Raw genomic sequence first — 19,245 nt, forward strand, 5'->3', positions numbered from 1 at the left:
TTTGTGTGTCTGGGGCTTTGCTTTTTCACTTTTTTTCCTTCTTTTCTGGAGAGGGCTGGTATTCTCCTCCCAGCCACTACTCCATCACGTGACTCCTCCCTCAAGGTTTTGTTTCCTTGAAGTCAAGTTAAAATATGTCAGGAAATCACAAAAATGTGTTATATCTAAAAAATGGTCTGTGACAAGAATTTTTTAAGGTGATTTTCACGATCAGCAGCCCAAAATCCATAAAATACACCCAAAAGTGATCAGGAAGCAAAATCTTCATTGTTCAGTGTTATCATGGATACATTATCTAAGATGCATTGTGGCTGATATATCAGAGCTGATACCTTGCCAGTCTCACACCTGCCCTGTACTTTGCAGGCTAGATGAAGCCCACGAGTGGGTTCAGGCTCTCCCGCCCAGTGGAAGCTGCAACCTGCTGAAGGCTCTGAATAGAGTGTTGAGAGTGAGACACCTGGACTCGCTGCTGATCATCCTGGGGACGTGGTGAGGAGATACCTGGCCATGCCTTCTTGATTCTGGAAGGTTCTGATTGTTACCGACCCTGGTTTGAGTCCCACTCCAGCCAGGAGAGTGCATGGTCAGGCTGAGACCTGGGGAGTGCTGCACCATGAGAGGTGGGAGCGGATCACTCGTTGGCCAGGAAACTGTCATGTCAGGTCCGAGGATGGAGGAGTAGGCCCCATTCCTAACTGAACCAACCATTGCTAAATCCATCTTCTGTTACCAGTACTGATGGGATCTTGCTAAGCAAAAACTGCTGCATTTTTGACACAGACTTGTAGTGGAAAGGGCCTCTGCCCCAAAGACCCAGGTGTGGTAGGTGAACTGTCTCTGTGGTGTTTGCACGATCTGCCTCTTCTGGATTAATTGAGCTGGAAAGGGAGCAAAAAGATTTCACCAAGAATTGAAGGCTAGAGTTGTCAGGAGAGTGAAAACACGACGCTGGAGAAACTCAGCAGGTCAAACATTTGTCTTTATGTAGCAAAGATAAAGACACAGAATCAACGCTTCGGCCTTCAGCCTTTATCAAGGTTCAAGCAAAACGTCAGCTGGCGTCTGAACAAAATGTGTTGGTGGGGAGGAGTACAGACCAACAGGCAGGAGGTAATGGGTGGATAAGGTAGGAAGGGCACATCAGCAAATGGGGAGAAGGGATGGCTCCGTGAATGGAGAGGGAAGGGAGATGAGAGTTGAAGGAAAGAAGACAAGGATGGGGGAGAGCAGGTGAGCAGAGAAGTGAATGTTAATGCCATCCAGTTGGAGAGATGGAAAATCAAGCGTTGTTCCTTCAGTTTATGGGTTATCTTGGTGGGATAGTACACAAGGCTATGGACAGACATGAGTATGGGAGTGGGTGCAGCATTGAAGTTGGACACTGGGAGGTCCCAGACACTGAGCAAAGGTGCTCAGTGAAGTAATCTCCCAGTCTGCGCCGTCTCCCGATGTAGAGAAGGCCACAAAGGGAGCTCCGGATGCAGAAGATAACTCGCACGGACTTGGCAAAACAATCTCCCAGTCACTCCAGTGTAGAAAATGCTACAAAGGGAAGACCAGATGCAGTACATAACTCATTCAGACTCACAAATGAAGTGTGGCTTCACTTGAAAGGACTGTTTGAGGCCTGAATTGTTGATGAGAGAGGAGCTGTGGGTACAGCTAAACTGAAACCTCCCAAATATTGGAGGAACAACACCTCATCCTCCAACTGGGTGGCATCAACAGCAACTTCTCTGGCTTTTGATTAACCCCCCCCCCATCCCCAAACCCCTCTTCTTCCCCCAGCACCTTCCCCCATCTCTGTCTCTCCCCTAGTGTTTTTTTTTAGACAGTAATGACAGAAAAATTTAACATCTATTAACATAATTGCTCACCTTGTGGTGGTTTACACTCCATCCCTTAAGTTCCTTTGTGCGTTAGTCTCGGGGCTTTTTTGTGGAGCAACATGGCCTGAGTCATCAGCTGGGCGTTGGATTCACAAGGTGAGCTTTGTGGTGCAGTTTAGACTCCAGGCTTCCCCCGAAAAGTAGTCGGGATCCTGCAGGATAAATCATGGGGCAGGAATTAACTCAAAATTCCTGAACTTCCCTTTTTAGACTGGCCGAGTAGTGGCAAATTTTGTTGATGGTGCCGTTACATGGCCTGTCTAAAAACCAGACCTGTCTCCTTTTTCACAGACATGATAAATTCTAACCTCTCCCCTTATCTTATCCAATGAACACCTGTTGTTGGTCTGGGTTCCTCCCCCAGCCAGGGCTGTCTGAATTCCTGCTTCTGGGGGCTCACTCCCCGAAGAAGGGCTCAGCCCCGAAACATCAGCGACATATCTTGGCTGTTTATAGTTGCTGTAAAGACCGGCTGTGTTCCTCCAGCATTTCCATGTACTTTAATTTAATCCCCCGATTCTGTATGTCTTTGGAACGTGGGAGAAAACTGGAGCACCCGGGGGAACCCATGGAGTCACAGGTAGGATGTGCAAACTCCACACTGACCGTGCCAGGTCAAGGTCGAACCGGGGTCTCTGGGGCTGTGAGGCAGTGGCATCACCTGCTGCCCACTGCCCCTCCCTCCCCTCTTAGCTTTCCACATCCAATCCAGCCCACCGACGGTCGACAGCTTTGGGAAAAGGAACATGAAAGGATGCGAAAGGCGCCATACAAATGCAGCTCCTCTCTTGCAGCCCAGACCAGCCTACCGAGATTCTGTGGGACTACATGCAGCAGTGCCTGCTGGGAAGGCAGCTGCCCATCCAAGCTGTCGCTTACGACCTCAGCAGTCACATGACCCAGGTGAGGGCACTGACGCGCAGCTATCAGAGCGGGAGGGTAAACCCTGGGCTCTCTGGGGTGATGGGGTGGGAGTGGGAACCTGTACACCCCACCCCCACCACCCGGGCTTTCCCTCCACCAATGAGCCAAGGAACATCTGCAGAAGGAATCCACTGGGAGATGGGGCCAAATCAACATGTGGATCTTTCAGTGTTCACATGTCACCAAGTGCCCACGATGCTGGAGAAACTCAGCAGGTCGAACAGTGTCCTTTATAGAGCAAAGATTGGAGGTGCTGTGGATGGTGAGGAAGGCTTTCAAAGCTTGCAGAGGGATCTAGACCAGCTGGAAAAATGGGCTGAAAAATGGCAGATGGAGGTTAATGCAGACAAGTGTGAGGTGTTGCAGTTTGGAAGGACAAACCAGGAAAGGAGGTACATGGTGAACAGTCGGTCACTGAGGAATGCAGTAGAACAGAGGGACCTGGAAAAGTGGCGTCACAGGTGGATAGGGTTGTAAAGAGAACTTCTTCCATATTGGCCTCCATAGGAGTTGGGATGTAATTTGGAGTATTGTGGTCACTGAACTACAGGAAAGATATCTGTAAGATAGAAGAGTGCAGAGAAGATTTTCTAGGATGTTGCCTGGACTTCAGGAACTGGGTTACAGGGAAAGGTTAAACAGGTTAGGGCTTTATTCCCTGGGCTGTAGAATGAGGGGAGATTTGATAGAGGGATTTAAAATTGAGGGAGATAGACAGAGTAAATATAGATCAGCTTTTTCCACTGAGGGGGCAATGAGATACAAACCAGAGGGCATGGGTTAAGGGTGAAAGGTTAATGGTGACTGGTTAACAGAGACTAGTTAACAGTGGCTGTTTAATTGTGCCTCTGATTAACGGTGGCGATGGTTAACGGCAACTCTAGTTAATGGTGACTTGTTAACAGCGGCTCTGGTTAATGGTGACTATCCTTCCCTGTCCCCAGGAGTTGCTGCGATCCCTGGCAGAGACCACAGGAGGGTCCTACCACTGCTACAGCAGCCAGACTCAGGTACTCGTGCTTTCCACATCCTTTCCACATGCTTCCAATCCCCACTTCCGAAGCTGTTGCCAAGGGCATTTCCAGGCCAATGGGTACCTCGGCAACTAGATACCCTCCTGGAGACCTGGGATAAGTCAGGCAGCCTCCATAGGAGGAGAGGTGTGGGGGAGAGGTCCAACAGGCCTTGGGGTGGGGGTCAGGGTAGTAACTGGTCCTGTCCGGCTGGCCTCAGGTTGGGGGTGAGGAGTGAGGGGTCACATAGTGACCAGTCCCTTCTGGCTTTTTTTGGTGAGGGAAGGGGTAACATAGTAACCATTCCCATCCCACAGGCCTTGGGGTCGGGGTTAGTGTAGTGATAGTTCCCAACCAACGGAATGAGGGGTGAAGGGTCATGGTAGTGGCCAGTCCCCTCCAGCAAGCCTCAGGATCATAGGTCAGTGTAGTGACCAGTCTCCTCCCACAGGCCTGTTGGGGCAGTGACCTTGATGCCTTGGCTGGAGAGATGCAGCGTGCGGCCGACGTGTTGGAGAGAACGGCAGAGCTGAGGCAGGGGCTGGTCGGAGACGCTGTGCAGAACCTTCTGGAAAAGGTGAGGAAGCCAGGAATTGGGGAGGGGTGGGGAGAGGGGGTGGTGTGAGGAACATGGGCTGGAGAGGATGAGGAAGCCATTTGGCCTTTTGGGCCTGCATCACCACCCAACACAAGCTTGGGTCTGTGTGTCTCCTGCCATTCCAGGCATCAGTCTATGCACAGATACCATCCCTCTGCTTCCTAGAGAACTGAACTATCCTGGTCACTCCACTCTCGGGGCAGGGAGCAGAAGACCACTCTGTTCTTCTGTCCTGTTCCACCTCTCAACATGACTGTAGCTGATCACGTGACCAACCCCCTTCACCAGTTGGATCACAGCGTTCTGTGCCAGGGAGTTCCCCACGTTCACAGCTCTTCAAGTGAAGATGGTTCTCCTCATCTCAGTACAAAATTGCTTTCCCCACCTTCTGAGACCGTGACCCATTGTCCTGACTTCTCTGACATCCAGAACATTCTTTCTGCTTTGAAACGGTCCAGTTCCGTCAGAATTTGGTGGGGTGGTTAGTGTGACACTGATACAGCACTAGTGACCAGGATTTGAACCCTGTGCTGTCTGTAAGGAATTTGTATGATCCCCCCGTGTTTGTGTGGGTTTTCCCCCGGGGTCTCTGGTTTCCTCCTGCCCTTCAAAATGTACTGGGAGAGCAGGTTAATTGGGTGTAATTGGGCAGCATGGTTCATGGGCCTGTTACTGTGTTGTATGTCTAAATTTAAACCTTTTAAATATTTAGGAGTGGTCACACCAAGGCATTACACAAATCTGGAACAACCTCCCTGATTCTGCATTCAAAGCAGGAGAGTGGAGGGTCTCTGTCTGAGATGGAGTGGGGGTCAGGGTTTGTGAACCCGGGGTGAAGGGGAGGGGGATTGTGGAGGAGTGTGGATGGGTATAGGGTTAGAGTCATAAACCCAGGGTGAAGGGGAGGGGGGTTGTGGGGGAGTGAGTGTGGGTGTGTATGTGGTCAGGGTTCATGAACCCAGGATGGGGGTTAGGGGGAGAGGGGTTGTGGGGAAGTGTAGATCCGTATGGGGTCAGGCTCGTAAACCCAGGATGAATGAGAGGGGGACAGGGGTTGTGGGGAAGTGTAGATCCGTATGGGGTCAGGCTCGTAAACCCAGGATGAATGAGAGGGGGACAGGGGTTGTGGGGGGGTGCGGATAGGATACAGGGTGAGGAATGTTTGACCCTTTTCTCTGTTGGGACCAGGTGTCAATGGAAATTGCTGGAATGCCACCTGCTCAGTTGCTACCCCGGTCACCCAACCACGAGGGTCCACTGTCTATCGAGACCCCCAGCTTCCTCCCCAGAACTTCAGAGCAGTGGCTGAAAGAGAACGGACTGAGAGGTGCTGAGGATTCCCAGCTCCCGTCGCCGCCTTCCTCCCTGATGGATCCTGGCATGACCTCTGACCCTCCCATGACCCTGCTACGGCCTCTGTCCCTACCCATGACTCCTGCTGACTGGCCCTGCCCATGACCTGTGACTCTCCCCATGACCCTCTCTGCGACCTGTAAACCTCATCATGACCTGTAACCCTTCATGTGTCTCCCATCCCACTGACTGACCCTCTCTGTGACCTCTGACCCTCTCTGTGACCTCTGACCCTCTCTGTGACCTCTGACCCTCCTGACTTGGGTCTCCTCGCTGCCGCCCTCAAGACCCTTCCCCTTATAACCCTACCTAGTAACCACTATAAAACCTTGGTGACCTCCCCACATTCTTCTCATGATCCCTACCTCGCCCCCCCCCCCCATGCTTGTGTGGGATCCTGCTGTGCACTGACCCTCTCTGCCCTGCAGCCCGGAGGTTGGGGCTGTACCAGTTCTTGGCCCCAAACGCCTTCGCCCCCCGGGAGGGCTTCGTTGCCGTCCTTAACAAGACCGTGACCTCTACCCTGCACCAGGTAGGCCCAACCTTCCAGCACCTTCCAGAATGCCCCTGCGTTAACGGGTGGGTGAACGGGGAGGGGTTGACGGGTGGGTGAACGGGGAGGGGTTGACGGGTGGGTGAACGGGGAGGGGTTGACGGGTGGGTGAACGGGGAGGGGTTGACGGGTGGGTGAACGGGGAGGGGTTGACGGGTGGGTGAACGGGGAGGGGTTGACGGGTGGGTGAACGGGGAGGGGTTGACGGGTGGGTGAACGGGGAGGGGTTGACGGGTGGGTGAACGGGGAGGGGTTGACGGGTGGGTGAACGGGGAGGGGTTGACGGGTGGGTGAACGGGGAGGGGTTGACGGGGAGGGGTTGACGGGTGGGGTGAATGGAGAGGTGGACGTTAACGGGTGGGTGAACGGGATGGTGGACATTAACAGGGAGGGGACATTAACGGGTGAGGCAGGAGGTTAACGGCTGTGTCTGGATCTCAGAGAGCCATGATGCAGATGGAGTGGCATGATAGGACGGTGAGGAATCTGCACGTGGACCCTCCCCAGCTCTACAAGTATCAGGTGAGACCACCCTCACCCTCCCCAGGTCTACGAGAATCAGATGAGACCCTCCCCTCACCCCACCCCTCCCCAATCTTTCTCACCCCTCTGCTCCTTCACCTCTCCGGTCACTTCCTTCCCCCCCCCCCTCTCATTCTGACACTCCCCAACTTACCACTGACTCTATGCTTGCCCCAGAGGTGCCTGGCTCGAGCTGTGAGGAGGTTTGAACACAGAATCCAATGGTTGTCCACAAGAGGCAGGAGGATATGGGGTACCCTTTGTGAAAAGAGGTCAGTGCTTAACCCCATGACCCTGGGACGTGATCTTAGTGACCCTGAGGTGGTGACCTGAGGACGTGATCCTGGATGCTGGCCCCAATGACCCTAGGGTGGGGACCTTGGGATGCTGATCCCAGTTATCCTGGGGTGCTAACCACGATGACCCTAAGGTGCTGACCCTGGTTCCCCATGGTACCGGAGGGTGGGTCGGGTGCTGTGTGACGATGTCACTGTGATATGTACCACTGCAGGGTGATGGTAGTGTTGGACCTCTCGCTCGACAACTCCCGGAACCTCGTCCGTCTGCAACATGCCCTGCGGATGTTGCTGGAACAACAGCTGGCTGACAAGGAGAGCTTCAACGTCCTAGCGTGAGTGACCCTCTTCCACCTCTCCGCCCACAGAATCCATCCCCTTTATGCCACGTATCCACCCTCCTCGCAGAGCCCACCCACTTTAGAGCCCACTGCTCCTACCCTTCTCTCAGCTTTCCTCCCCCTCCCATTCCTTTCACCACATCTGCTGTCTACCCCTCCCTCTGCCACTTCCTCTCTCCCCTCCCTCCCCTTTCCCATTCCCTCTTCCACCACTTCCCCTCATCCCCTCACCCCTCTCTCCCTCCCTCCCTCCCCTTCTCCTTTTCCCTCCCTCTCCCCTCCTTTTCCCTCCCTCTCCCCTCCTTTTCCATTCCCACTCTTCCCCCTCACCCCTTAACTCCCCATCCCCTTTCTCACCCTACCCCCTCACTCCTCACCTCCCTTCTCTTTCTCCCTTTTCCTTCTCCATTTCCCCCTCTCTCACCCCCTCCCAATCAACCCCCACCCCCTCTTTCACCCCCTAACTCCCCATCAACCTTTTCCCCCCTCTGTCACTCCCATCCCCTCTCTCACCCCCTCACCTCCCCTCTCTCCTGCCCCCCTTCTCTCTTACACCAGACCCCATGGGTTGCTGACGATCACCCACAGCCAGTGTGGTGAGCCTGGGTGTATCACCATTCTTGCTGGGACTTTAACCATATGTCGCACTTCCCCCTGTCAAGGTTTGGCTCTGAGGTCCGACGCTACCAGCCCACCTTGGTCCCCGTGACCCCCTCCAACCTGCAGGCTGCCTGGAGGTGAGTTGCTCTAGCGCCTGTAACTTCAGCCCTCTCTTGGGGCTCCTCCCAGACCCTTTCCCCATCGGACCCTCCTGCTTCTGTCCCAGTGCTAAGACCCCCCCCCTCCTTTCTCTGTCCTGCTCCCAGATGGTGCCTAGCTCAGCGGTGTGAAGGCAGCCGGAACTTGCTGGCCGTTCTGAGGGTAGTGCTGGAGATGGGCGCCATCACTCTGCGGGGATCCTGCGGGCTCTATCTCCTCACTACTGGCATGTCTGACCAAACCACGGTAGGGCTGCAACCTGCAGATGCTGTAAACCCAAAATAAAGTCAGAGAGTGGCAGTCAAGCAGTGAGTTTGGACTGAGATGGGTTCTCCACTGGGACATCGTTTAACCGGTTTGAATAGGGCAGGGGAAAATCCCAGGGCACGGAGTGTGCTGGTTAGGAGTCACGTTACATCTGTATGAAATGTTGGGGAGACCACATTGGGTCAGCCAGGAGGACAAAGAGTACTGAGCTGGAAAAGGGGCAGAAACAATTCACCAGAATGTTAATTTAAGTTACTTGTCGCAAGTTAAATGTTGGTTGTTTTGAGAGCAGACCATTTAGACATCTCATACATGGCACGGTTAGCATTAATGCAACACTGTTACAGCACCAGTGATCGGGACCAGGGTTCAAATCCCACGCTGTTTGGGAGGAGCTTGTATGTTCTCCTCATGGTGCATGGGTTTTCCCTGGGGGCTCCAGTTTCCTCACTCCCTCCAAAATGTACAGTGGGGTTGGATAATTGGGCAGCACAAGGTCGTGGGCCGAAATGGCCGGTTACTGTGCTCGATGTCTAAATTTCAATTTAAACTTGAAGTACAGGAGTGCAGAGATCAGTTGGGATGGAGCAAAGGCATCATTGTTTTACTGATGTGGGGATCATTCAAGACCCGTTCAATCTGAGGCTGGATGATCTCACGCTTGTGAATCCTCTTCCAATTGGGGGCGGTGGGGTGGGGTGAAGAGAGTGCAACTGGGGGTGAGGCATGTGGGCTGCATGTCTGAGGCAGTGGGGGGGTGTGGGAGAAGGGGAGGGGGCATGAGGGGTGGCTGCACTGAACCCTGTGATGTCAAGCGGGTAAGGTGTGAGACACTTCCTCTGGCTGGGAGGGTGACATGGCTCAAAGTAGCGGGGAGAGCCGTTGCGTTGAATGGTCTCCCTGTCCCTTGCCTGCCTCCCTTCAATGGGCTGAATGGTCTCTCTGATGGGCTGACTGCCCTGATAGGCTGAATATCCTCCCCAATGGACTGTTTGGCCTTGATGGGCTGAATAGCCTCTATCGAGGGGCTGAATTTCTTCCCTCGATTGGATGATTGCCCTGATGGGCTGAACATTCTCTCAGAGGACTGAATAGTGTCCCCTCTTCCGATGGGGTGATGTGTCTCTTGATGGGATGAATAGTCTCATCTGATGGGTAGAACAGCTATTGATGGACTGGATGGCCTTCCCAGATGGGCTGACTGTCTCCAGTGGGCTGAATGGCCTTTCTCGATGGGCTGACTGTTCCCAGTGGGCTGAATAGCCCCTCATGGGCTGAAAAGCATCCTGATGAACTGATTGCCCTGTGATGGACTAAATAGCTTCTCTCAATGGGCTGACTGCCCTGATGGGTTGAATGGCCTCTGTTGATGGGCTGAATGGTCTCCCCACTAATGGGCTGAAAGGACTCCCTTGATATGCTGTATGGCCCCCCCAAAGGGCTGAATGGCCTCTATGATGGGCTAAATGACCCCTGATGCTCTTGCAGTCACTGAACTATGCCTCCTTGCTGCCTCAGGATTCTGTCACCAGCTACGTTGCCGAGATGTGTGGGGGCAGCGATCTCCACCTTCATGTCTGCCTGCTCACCACTGACTGCGGCCTGGACAGGAACCCAGTCCCGCGTTATGCCTCCCCGAGGGAGACGGCGGACGCGATGCGGGAACTGGCACGGGCAGCTCGTGGGAGGTTCCACTGGTTCCAGGACTCAGGTGAGTAGTGCAGGTCTGAGGCTGGACACCAGAGAGCGAGGTCACCTTGGAGATCAGCCATGGACCCAGGCAGGGGACATGTACATATGCAGGCCCAGGAGGGGGCTGTGTTTTCACACACTGACCCAGGTGGGGCTGTGTTCACAAGCAGACCCAGACAGGGGACACATTTGCAGGCAGACCCAGGCTGGGGCTATGTTCATACGCATACCTAGGCTGCGGCCACATGTCACATGCTCACCTCCCTACCACCAGCGCAGTTCACAGCGCAGGAACAGACCCTTCAGCGCAAGGTGTCCATGCCGACCTGAGCTGTTCCCCTCTGTCTGCGTTTGCCCCATCTCCCTCATTCCTCTGTGCCTACAACTAACACCTTTGAAACGTTGTAACTGTCCGCGCCTCGACCACTTCCCCCGGCAGCTCGTTCCACTCACCCCACCGTCCTCTGGGTGAAAACATGCCCCTCTGGACCCTTGTAAATCTTTCCCTGTCCTTGCCTCAAACCTGTGCCCTCTAGTATCACACCTCTACCCTGGGGAAAAAGACCATGGTCATCCACCTTATCCAAGATGATTTTGTAAGGTCATCCCCTCACCCTCCAAGGATTACAATCCCAGCTCATCCAGCCTCTCGTTATGTCTGAAGCCCTCCAGTCTCTAAGTATTTTCTGCACCCTTTTAATCTTAACCCTCCTCCAAAGGTTGATGAAGGGCTCAAGTCTGGAACACTGATTCTATAGACAATAGACAATAGGAGCTGGAGTAGGCCCTTCGGCCTGTCGAGCCAGCACCACTATTTTACAGATCATGGCTGATCACTACCATCAGTACCCCTTTCCAGCCTTATCCCCATAACCCTTAACTCCTTTGCCCACTAGAGTCTTATCTAACTCTCTTTTGAACATAATCAGCGAATCTGCCTCTACCACCCTCTGTGGCAGAGCATTCCACAGATTCACACTTCTCTGGGTAAAAAAATGTTTTCTCATCTCCGTCCTAAAGGGCCTACCCTCTATTCTTAAACTATGCCCTCTAGTCCTCGTCTCCCCCATCATTGGGAACAAGTAATCCGACTTCACCTTGTCTATCCCCCTGATGATTTTATATACCTCAATATTGTCCCCCCTCATCCTTCTAAACTCCATCGGATACAAGTCCAGTTTTTCTAGCCTTTCAGCATATGTCAACCCCGCCATCCCTGGAACTAACCTTGTAAATCTGCGCTGCGCACCCACTATAGCTAGTATGCCCTTCCTCAAAATTGGAGACCAGTACTGGATGCAATATTCCAGGTGGGGTCTCACCAGGGCCCTGTACAACTGCAGAAGGGCGTCTCTGTTCCTATACTCCAATCCCCTCTTTATGAAACCCAACATGCCATTTGCCTTCTTCACAGCTTTCTGAACCTGCATGTTAGCCTTCAGTGACCGGTGAACAAGTACACCCAGATCCATTTGCACCTCCCCACTCCCTAGCTCGTCTCCTATTATTTCCCCCAAAATGGATAACCTCACATTTGCTCACATTGAACGTCATCTTCCATTTAGCCGCCCACTCCTCCAGCCTGTCCAAGTTCCTCTGCATTTTCCTGACATCCTCCTCACACCCCACACCACCACCCAGTTTAGTGTCGTCTGCAAATTTGCTCATGTTATTAATAATCCCCTCATCCAAATCATTTACATAAATTACAAACAACTGAGGACCCAATACCGATTCCTGCGGCAAGCCACTCGTCACATGCTGCCATCCTGAAAAAGACCCGCTTACTCCAACCCTTTGTTTCCTATTTCTTAACCAATTTCCTATCCATGTCAGCACCTTACCTCCAATTCCATGCTCCCTGATCTTGCCCACTAGTCTCCCGTGCGGTACCTTATCAAAGGCCTTCTGGAAGTCCAAATACACCACATCCACTGGCTCTCCCAAGTCCACCCTCTTTGTCACATCCTCGAAAAATTCCAGAAGATTAGTCAAGCATGACTTGCCCTGAAGGAATCCATGCAGACTAGCCCTTATACTATTATTTCTGCCTAAGTGTTCTGCTATTACTCCTTTTATGATAGATTCCAATATCTTCCCCACCACTGACGTCAGGCTGACCGGTCTATAATTTCCCGTTTTCTCCTTCCCTCCCTTCTTAAAAATCGGCACCACATCAGCCACTCTCCAATCCTCAGGGACCTCCCCCGAATCTATGGAACTTTGGAAAATGTCGACCAGTGCCTCCACAATTTCCATAGCAACTTCTTTAAGCACCCTGGGATGCAGCCCATCAGGCCCTGGGGATTTATCAGCCCTCAGTCCCAACAATTTACTCACAACCTCCTGCTTCTAGATCCGGATATCCATTAGATCCCCTACTTCCCCAGGAAAGTTCCCCAAGTCTCTTGATACCGCATGACCACTACCCCCTAACTGACCATAACCTATATCCTCCTTGGTGAAGACCGATGCAAAGTATTTGTTAAATTCCTCAGCCATCTCCTTGTTTCCGGTAATAATTCCACCCTTTTCCATTCTTAATGGACCAATTTTAGACTGACCCAATTTCTTCCTCTTCACATATTTAAAAAAGCTTTTGCTATCCTCCATTATATTATTTGCTAATTTCCTCTCATACTTAATTTTCCCCTCTCTTAGTTACCCTCTGATGCTGATTCTTTATCTTTGCTATATAAAGTCCATTCTTTGACCTGCTGAGTTTCACCAGTGTGGTGTGTTTTTACCTTAACTCTCTTTTAGCTGGGAGCCCAGAACTGCACACAATACTCCGAGTGGTCACTGTGTTGGGGTAGAGGCTACAGACGCTGTGATTGTGGTAAACACATCAAAATCTGGAGCAACTCAGCCACTCTTTTCAGCATCTATGGGAGACAAAGATCTATCGCCAACGTTTCGGGCCTGAGCCCTTCTTGAAGGATACGTTGAGTTCCTCCAGCATTTCAGTGTGTTCACCATGTAGTTAGTCCTGTACAGCTGTAACATGACGTCACTGCTCCTGCACTCGGTGCCCTGTCCAACGGAGACAAGTGTCTTCTCTGCTCTGCACACTCGTGTCCCTATTTTAAGGGAACTATATACCTGTACCCTGGCATCTCTCTGTCCTACCTCACTTCCCCGGGCCGTGCTATTCACTCTGCCCTGGTTTAACCTCCCTAAGTTCAACTCTTCACACTCACCCGTGTAAAATTCCATCTGCTATTCCTTGGCCCAGTTCATCGAAATCAGGTCAAGTACAACCTGACGGAACAGTGTTCTCCGGTCCTTGGTGCAAAACACACAACCAGACATAACACACAGTCAGACAGATATACATATGCAGGACAGTATTTCATCTATACAAATAAATAAATAAATGTTGCTTCATTAATATGAGAGTCTTGGATGGTCAGTGTGAGCAGTTCCTTTGGTCGTTCAGCGTTCTCACTACCCGTGGGAAGAAGCTGTTCCTCAGCCTGGTGGTGCTGGCTCTGATCCTCCTGTATCTCTTCCCCCAATGGGAGCAGCTGAAAGATCCTTTGTGTGGGGTGGAAGGGGTCCTCAATTATTTTGTGCACCCTCTTCAGACAATGATCCCAGTAGATCACATCGTGGGGGGGGGTGGGGTGGGAGACTAGTGATCCTCTCTCCTCTCTGCCACTCTTATGGACCTGTGGATTGATCTCTGATCCATTTCTCTGCAGCAACTGTACCCACACTGTGATGCAGTTGGCCAGGACACTCTTGATAGCGCTCCTTTAGAAGGTTGTCTTCTCAGGAAGTGCAGTTGGATGCCTGTGATGATATGTGAGTGGAAAAATGGTTGAGAACCACTTGGTCTAAATCATGTTGTACCCTTAGACCTCCTTCGTCATGGTCCACTGCACCACTTACTTTGGTGTCAACCCTAAACATACTAACCTGCCAACTGCACTCGAGTTCAAATAATTAACATAGGAGCCAGCACCAATCATGTGGCACTCTACAGGCCACAGGCCTCCAGACAGGAGTGGAGGATGCGAGGTTCTGAGAGCTTACCTGGGGATCGGGATGTGTGGGGGGTTATTTAATTTAATTTGGACGTCCAGCACAATAACAGGCCCTTTCGGCCCACGAGCCCATGCCAGCCACTCAAATACTCCAATTAACCTACAACCCCCCGGTACCTTTTGAAGGGTGGGAGGAAACTAGAGCCCCCAGAGGAAACCCACAGAGAACATGTAAACTCCTTACAGACAGCAACGGATATCTGTCGCTGTAATAATGATGCGCTAAGCTAAGCGTGCTGGCATGTACTCTGGGGTGATCTCTGATGTGGAACATTGGGATTGCTGGAGAAGGTGGGTGGGAGATCATCCCCTTGATCCTTGATTGTGGCAGTTACCCATTGTGAGGGTTCCTGCCGTCCACCATGTCTGTGTCTACCCCTGTGGGACTGACTCGACTGACGGGCTAGGGAGCACAGTGCAGGCAGTCTGGACCAACCCAGCTGAAGTCCGTTGCTCCCGGGCAGGGAGATCAGCTCACTGTGGTTTATCTGTTCTGCCCCAGATATTATCGAAAGTGACGACATTCAGCTCCTGTTGGCTGAGGTGGAGAAAGCAGCAAATTATTCCAAGAAGGTATGTTGGCACGATGGTTCCCTGGAAAACATGCTTGCACACCTGTCCGTGTGGTGAGGGGCCTGCCGCGCGTTGAAAGTCCATGTGTTGAGGGTCTGTCCGTGCATTGAGGGTCCATGTGTGGATGCCAGGCGTGCTGGGGTGCAGGGTTTGTGACAGGCGGTGGTTACTGACTGTAGCCTGTTCCTTCAGTGTGCTGCCTTGCTGGACTCCCTCCACCGCCGTTCGGGGGCTCTGTCTCCAGAACATCTGCTAGCAGCTGACAGTGTACCGGCATTGCTGACGCAGGAGATGTCCCGTCCTCCCAGGCTTCTCCCTCCAAAACCCACAGCACTGACGGCAGCCAGAATGGTGAGACCACACACACATCACGTCTGACAGATCACCACCAATTCTGCTTGGGGCTCCCACACTAACACCCCAGCTGTCACGATGTAGCCACCATCACCACCAAATCATCAACAACACAGATCTGGGAGTGTGTGATGGGACGGTGCGGAGGGAGCTTCACTTTACGTCTGACCTTGAGTGCTGTGATGGGTCAGCATCGTTCCCCACACAAGGATGTTGTCTGGATTGGGTTTACAAAGAGAGATTGCAAAGGCTGGGTGTGTTTTGTCTGGAGTGAGGGAGTTGGAGAGGTGATATGTGAGGGAGACACAGGATAGTTGACCAGTGATGGGTTCCCATGGGTGGGGTGGAGGGAAATCTAAAACTAGAGGGCCTGAGTTGGAGAGAGGGAGATTCAGAGGGGATTTGAGTGAGTTGCTGTGGAACTGCGGTGGTGGAGCAGGAACACAGGTTCAGAGGCATCTGGACGGGTACCTGGATGAGGAGCACACGGAGGGGTTGGAATTTTAATGCAGGTGAGTGGGATCATGTAGTCAGTACAGACTCAGTGGGCCAAAGGGCCTGTTTCTCGGCTATACCCTCTGCCTGGAGCAGTTCCCTCTGCCAGTGAGTACTCCACACACGATGAGCCCCAGGAAGCAGAGGCGGTGCGGAGCTGGGAAGGTGAGGGAATAATGCGATCTTCCTTTACCGTTGCAGCGAGCACGGGAGGATGGAGGTGAAGAGTGGGGCCCAGCACTGAAAGCTTTGACCCGGCACCCCTGCATTGGGTCACCAGCCCCCCCTCCAGGTAAGTGCAACCCACCCCTCTCCAGTTAAGTGTAACCCATTCCCCTCCAAGTGAATTCAGCTTATCCCCCCCCCCAAGTGAGTGGGTCATTACCCCCCCCCCCCGCCATGTTAGTGCTGCCCAACTCAAGGCTCCTTTTATTGCCACATAATAAAACGTGAAAAATGTAATCTACGTGATCATCTCCAACGTTACCCTGCCGTAAGGAAAACGAAGAGTTGCCTTGAGCAGAGCCTGGCACCTCTAACTATAGGAGAAAGAGAAGCAAAAGAGAATCCATTCAGAGTCACCGAGTGTCCGTGGATTTCCCTCCAGCGCCTCCTGCAGCCGTACAGACTCCTGTTCGACACATCGGCCAACCCGAGCTTCAGATCCGAACCTCCCACAAGATCAAGAAGCCTTCAGCGTCTGAAACCCTTCGGGAGCCCTTCTTGCCCTCAACACCCTCTCGAATCCTGGCTCCAATACCTGGTTCCCATGAGCCAGTCTACAGCAGCCTGTGTGGTCTCTACCTCTCTCCCACTCTCTGCTCCTGTCTACCCCTCTCTCTCTCCTTCCCCCTTCTCTCTCTCCCTCTCCCCACTGCCTCTTCCCTCACCCCCACCTTCCCCAACCTCATACTGCCCACCTCTCTGCTTCCCCTCTACCCATCCCAGCTAACCCTGTGTTTCTTTGCTAGCCCATCCTGCCACAGCGCGGACCCATCCCTCCACAGGCCGCCGGAGGAAGCGCCAGCTGGTGAGACCGGCGTTTTACACAGATGAGGGGATTAAAGTGGGTGAGTCCAGCTATGAGCATGGCCCTTCACCCATCACATTTCTGCATGGAGACAGGTCCTTTGGCCCATAAAGTCTGCTGACCGTCCCATAGAATTTTATGGTGTGGAGACAGGCCCTTCACCCATCACATCTCTGCTGACTGCCCTGTATGGTGTCTTCCTGTACTGGCAGCAACAGGCAGCCAACATTGTAAAGGACCCCCACCACCCTGGTCACAATCTCTTCTCACTGCTCCCTTCGGGCAGAAGATACAGATGCGTGAAGTCCAGCCCCTCTTGCTCAAGAACAGTTTCTTTCCAACAGTTATTATGCTCTTGAACCTTCCTGTTACACTAATCAAGGACAGCTCCCACACCTCAGATGGACCGTCTGCACTATTGCAAAGTCGCATATTTTATCTGGCACTATGGTAACAGTGAATATTTATTAACCACCTATCTTTGGTTCTTATCGTCTAACTATAGAATACTACAGCACAAAAACAGGCCCTTCAGCCCTTCTCATCTGTGCTGGTTTTATTCTGCCCAGTCCATGTCCCTCCATACTTCTCCTATTCATGTCCAAATGTTTCTTAAATGTTAAAACTGAGCCCGTATTCACCACTTCAGCTGACAGCTCATTCCACACCCCCACCACTCTCTGCGAGTGACTCGTTCCTCACCCCCACCACTCTCCGTGTAAAACGCTTTGCTTTACATCTCCTTTAAATTTCTCCCTCTCAGATGTTGTGCCCAAGGATGGGTTGACTTACCTGGCTAGCTCACTAAACACAGCATTGCACTGTTTTTCAGTATATATGACAACAAACAATTTAATTCAATATCAAAATAATCAAGCTTTCCTTGTCGTGAACATCCCTGGAAGTGAATGGAGAGTTCACTTTTTTCAATCTAAAATCAAACTATGAAATTCAACCCATCGAGTCTGCTCCACCATTCAAATCATAAGCTGGTTCATCCTCCCACTCGGCCCCACTCCCCGGCCTTCTTTCCATAACCCTTGATGCCCTATCTAATCAAATACCTATCAATCTCTGCCTTAAATACACCGAATGGCCTCACTTCCACAGCTGCCTGTGGCAACAAGTCACCCCCTGACAACAGAAATGTTTCCGTGCCTCTGTTTTAAATTGAGGGCCTTTGGTTCCCTCTTGTCCTGGATTCACCCACCATGGGAAACATCTTTGCCACATCTACTCTGTCCAGGCCTTTCAGCGTTCAAAATGCCTCTGAGGTCCCCCCCTTCCCCCCTTCATCCTTCTTGCACTCCAAGAGCTGACAGTCATTCATAACTCTTTCATTCCTGGTATCATTCTAGTAAATCTTCTCTGAACCCTCTCAAATACCAGCACGTCTTTTCTCAAATATGGTGTCCAAATCTGCACACAGTTCTCCACACGAGGTCTCACCAGTACATCCTTCCTACATACAATGATTCCGTATTCCCTCCCTCTGACCTTGGGGACTGCAGGTGGGGGTTTCAGCTTGCTTCATCTCTCTCTCCACACAGAGAAGCCCCCATTCTGGTCTGGTGAACTGGTACTCCTGAGTCAGAGAGAGTAAAGCCATGTGCTGGACTCCCAATGCAGTCCCTCCGAGACAACTGCAGCGACATCTCCACTGATCACGCAATAAATGTGAATGTGCGTGCTCTCTTCCAGTGAGCGGTTAGGTCCATCCAGTAATCCCACATTCCCCTGTGGCACTCCTCCCCTTCCGTGGCTGGCCTTAAAGTTCACCAGCATGGTGCACATTCTGCCCTGGGACAGTTCTTAAGACACCAGCGATTGATGGCTGGGTGGGTTGAGGGTGACTGAGGGGACTCGAGTATGAGCCGTTCCTGTCTCTGTTGGGAAGGTGCCGTGTATCAGACTCAGCTGTGGGCAAGGAGACGGCGGACAGAAATTCCCACCGTGTCGCTGCCGAAAGAGGAGCAGATTTGCTCGACTGCTGAGGTATTCACCCGTCTGCCTTCTGTCCCACCCCCCCCCCCCACCCCGGTCATCCGCATCCTGTCCGCAGAATTCCTGAGGGCAATGATTCTGTGTCATTGTGACCCCCCATCCCCTCACCGTGACCCCCCATCCCCTCACCGTGAACCCCCATCCCCTCACCGTGACCCCCCATCCCCTCACCGTGACCCCCCATCCCCTCACCGTGACCCTCCATGCCCTTACCACGATCTCTGTCCCAGCCTCAGATGCATACTTACACTCACACTCATGTGGACAGCACACCAACACAGACAAACACCCACAGACACATACATTGACATACATGCCTTGTGTACATAGAAGACCAGACAGATGTGTACACAACCATACATGTACAGGCACATAAATCTACTCAGTAGGATGCTGCACATACATGTGATAACATTCACGTGCACTCAAACATGCACATGTACACACACTGACATACACACATAAACCTGACCTTCTGCTGAGCCAAGTCACCGTGTTTCTCATCCCATGGTCATTGATGAAAACTACTC

The 19,245-nt window shown here is 52.2% G+C and overlaps 1 protein-coding gene across 3 annotated transcripts in view; it reads left to right on the forward strand.

The window, feature by feature from the left end:
* Positions 1–19,245, forward strand: part of vwa3a (von Willebrand factor A domain containing 3A) — a 49,446-nt gene that overhangs the window by 19,092 nt on the left and 11,109 nt on the right. For all 3 annotated transcript variants that reach the window (XM_069905627.1, XM_069905628.1, XM_069905629.1), the window contains 17 exons: positions 367–492; positions 2,687–2,795; positions 3,761–3,826; positions 4,281–4,406; positions 5,616–5,754; positions 6,209–6,312; positions 6,775–6,855; positions 7,033–7,127; positions 7,367–7,486; positions 8,155–8,229; positions 8,359–8,497; positions 10,037–10,229; positions 14,762–14,832; positions 15,025–15,183; positions 15,883–15,973; positions 16,653–16,751; positions 18,609–18,706. In XM_069905627.1, the coding sequence (XP_069761728.1) occupies positions 367–492; positions 2,687–2,795; positions 3,761–3,826; positions 4,281–4,406; positions 5,616–5,754; positions 6,209–6,312; positions 6,775–6,855; positions 7,033–7,127; positions 7,367–7,486; positions 8,155–8,229; positions 8,359–8,497; positions 10,037–10,229; positions 14,762–14,832; positions 15,025–15,183; positions 15,883–15,973; positions 16,653–16,751; positions 18,609–18,706 (1,891 nt within the window). The remainder of the gene's footprint in view (positions 1–366; positions 493–2,686; positions 2,796–3,760; positions 3,827–4,280; positions 4,407–5,615; positions 5,755–6,208; positions 6,313–6,774; positions 6,856–7,032; positions 7,128–7,366; positions 7,487–8,154; positions 8,230–8,358; positions 8,498–10,036; positions 10,230–14,761; positions 14,833–15,024; positions 15,184–15,882; positions 15,974–16,652; positions 16,752–18,608; positions 18,707–19,245) is intronic.

Source organism: Narcine bancroftii, chromosome 12 (genome assembly GCF_036971445.1).
Source record: "Narcine bancroftii isolate sNarBan1 chromosome 12, sNarBan1.hap1, whole genome shotgun sequence".
Lineage (NCBI taxonomy): Eukaryota > Metazoa > Chordata > Chondrichthyes > Torpediniformes > Narcinidae > Narcine > Narcine bancroftii.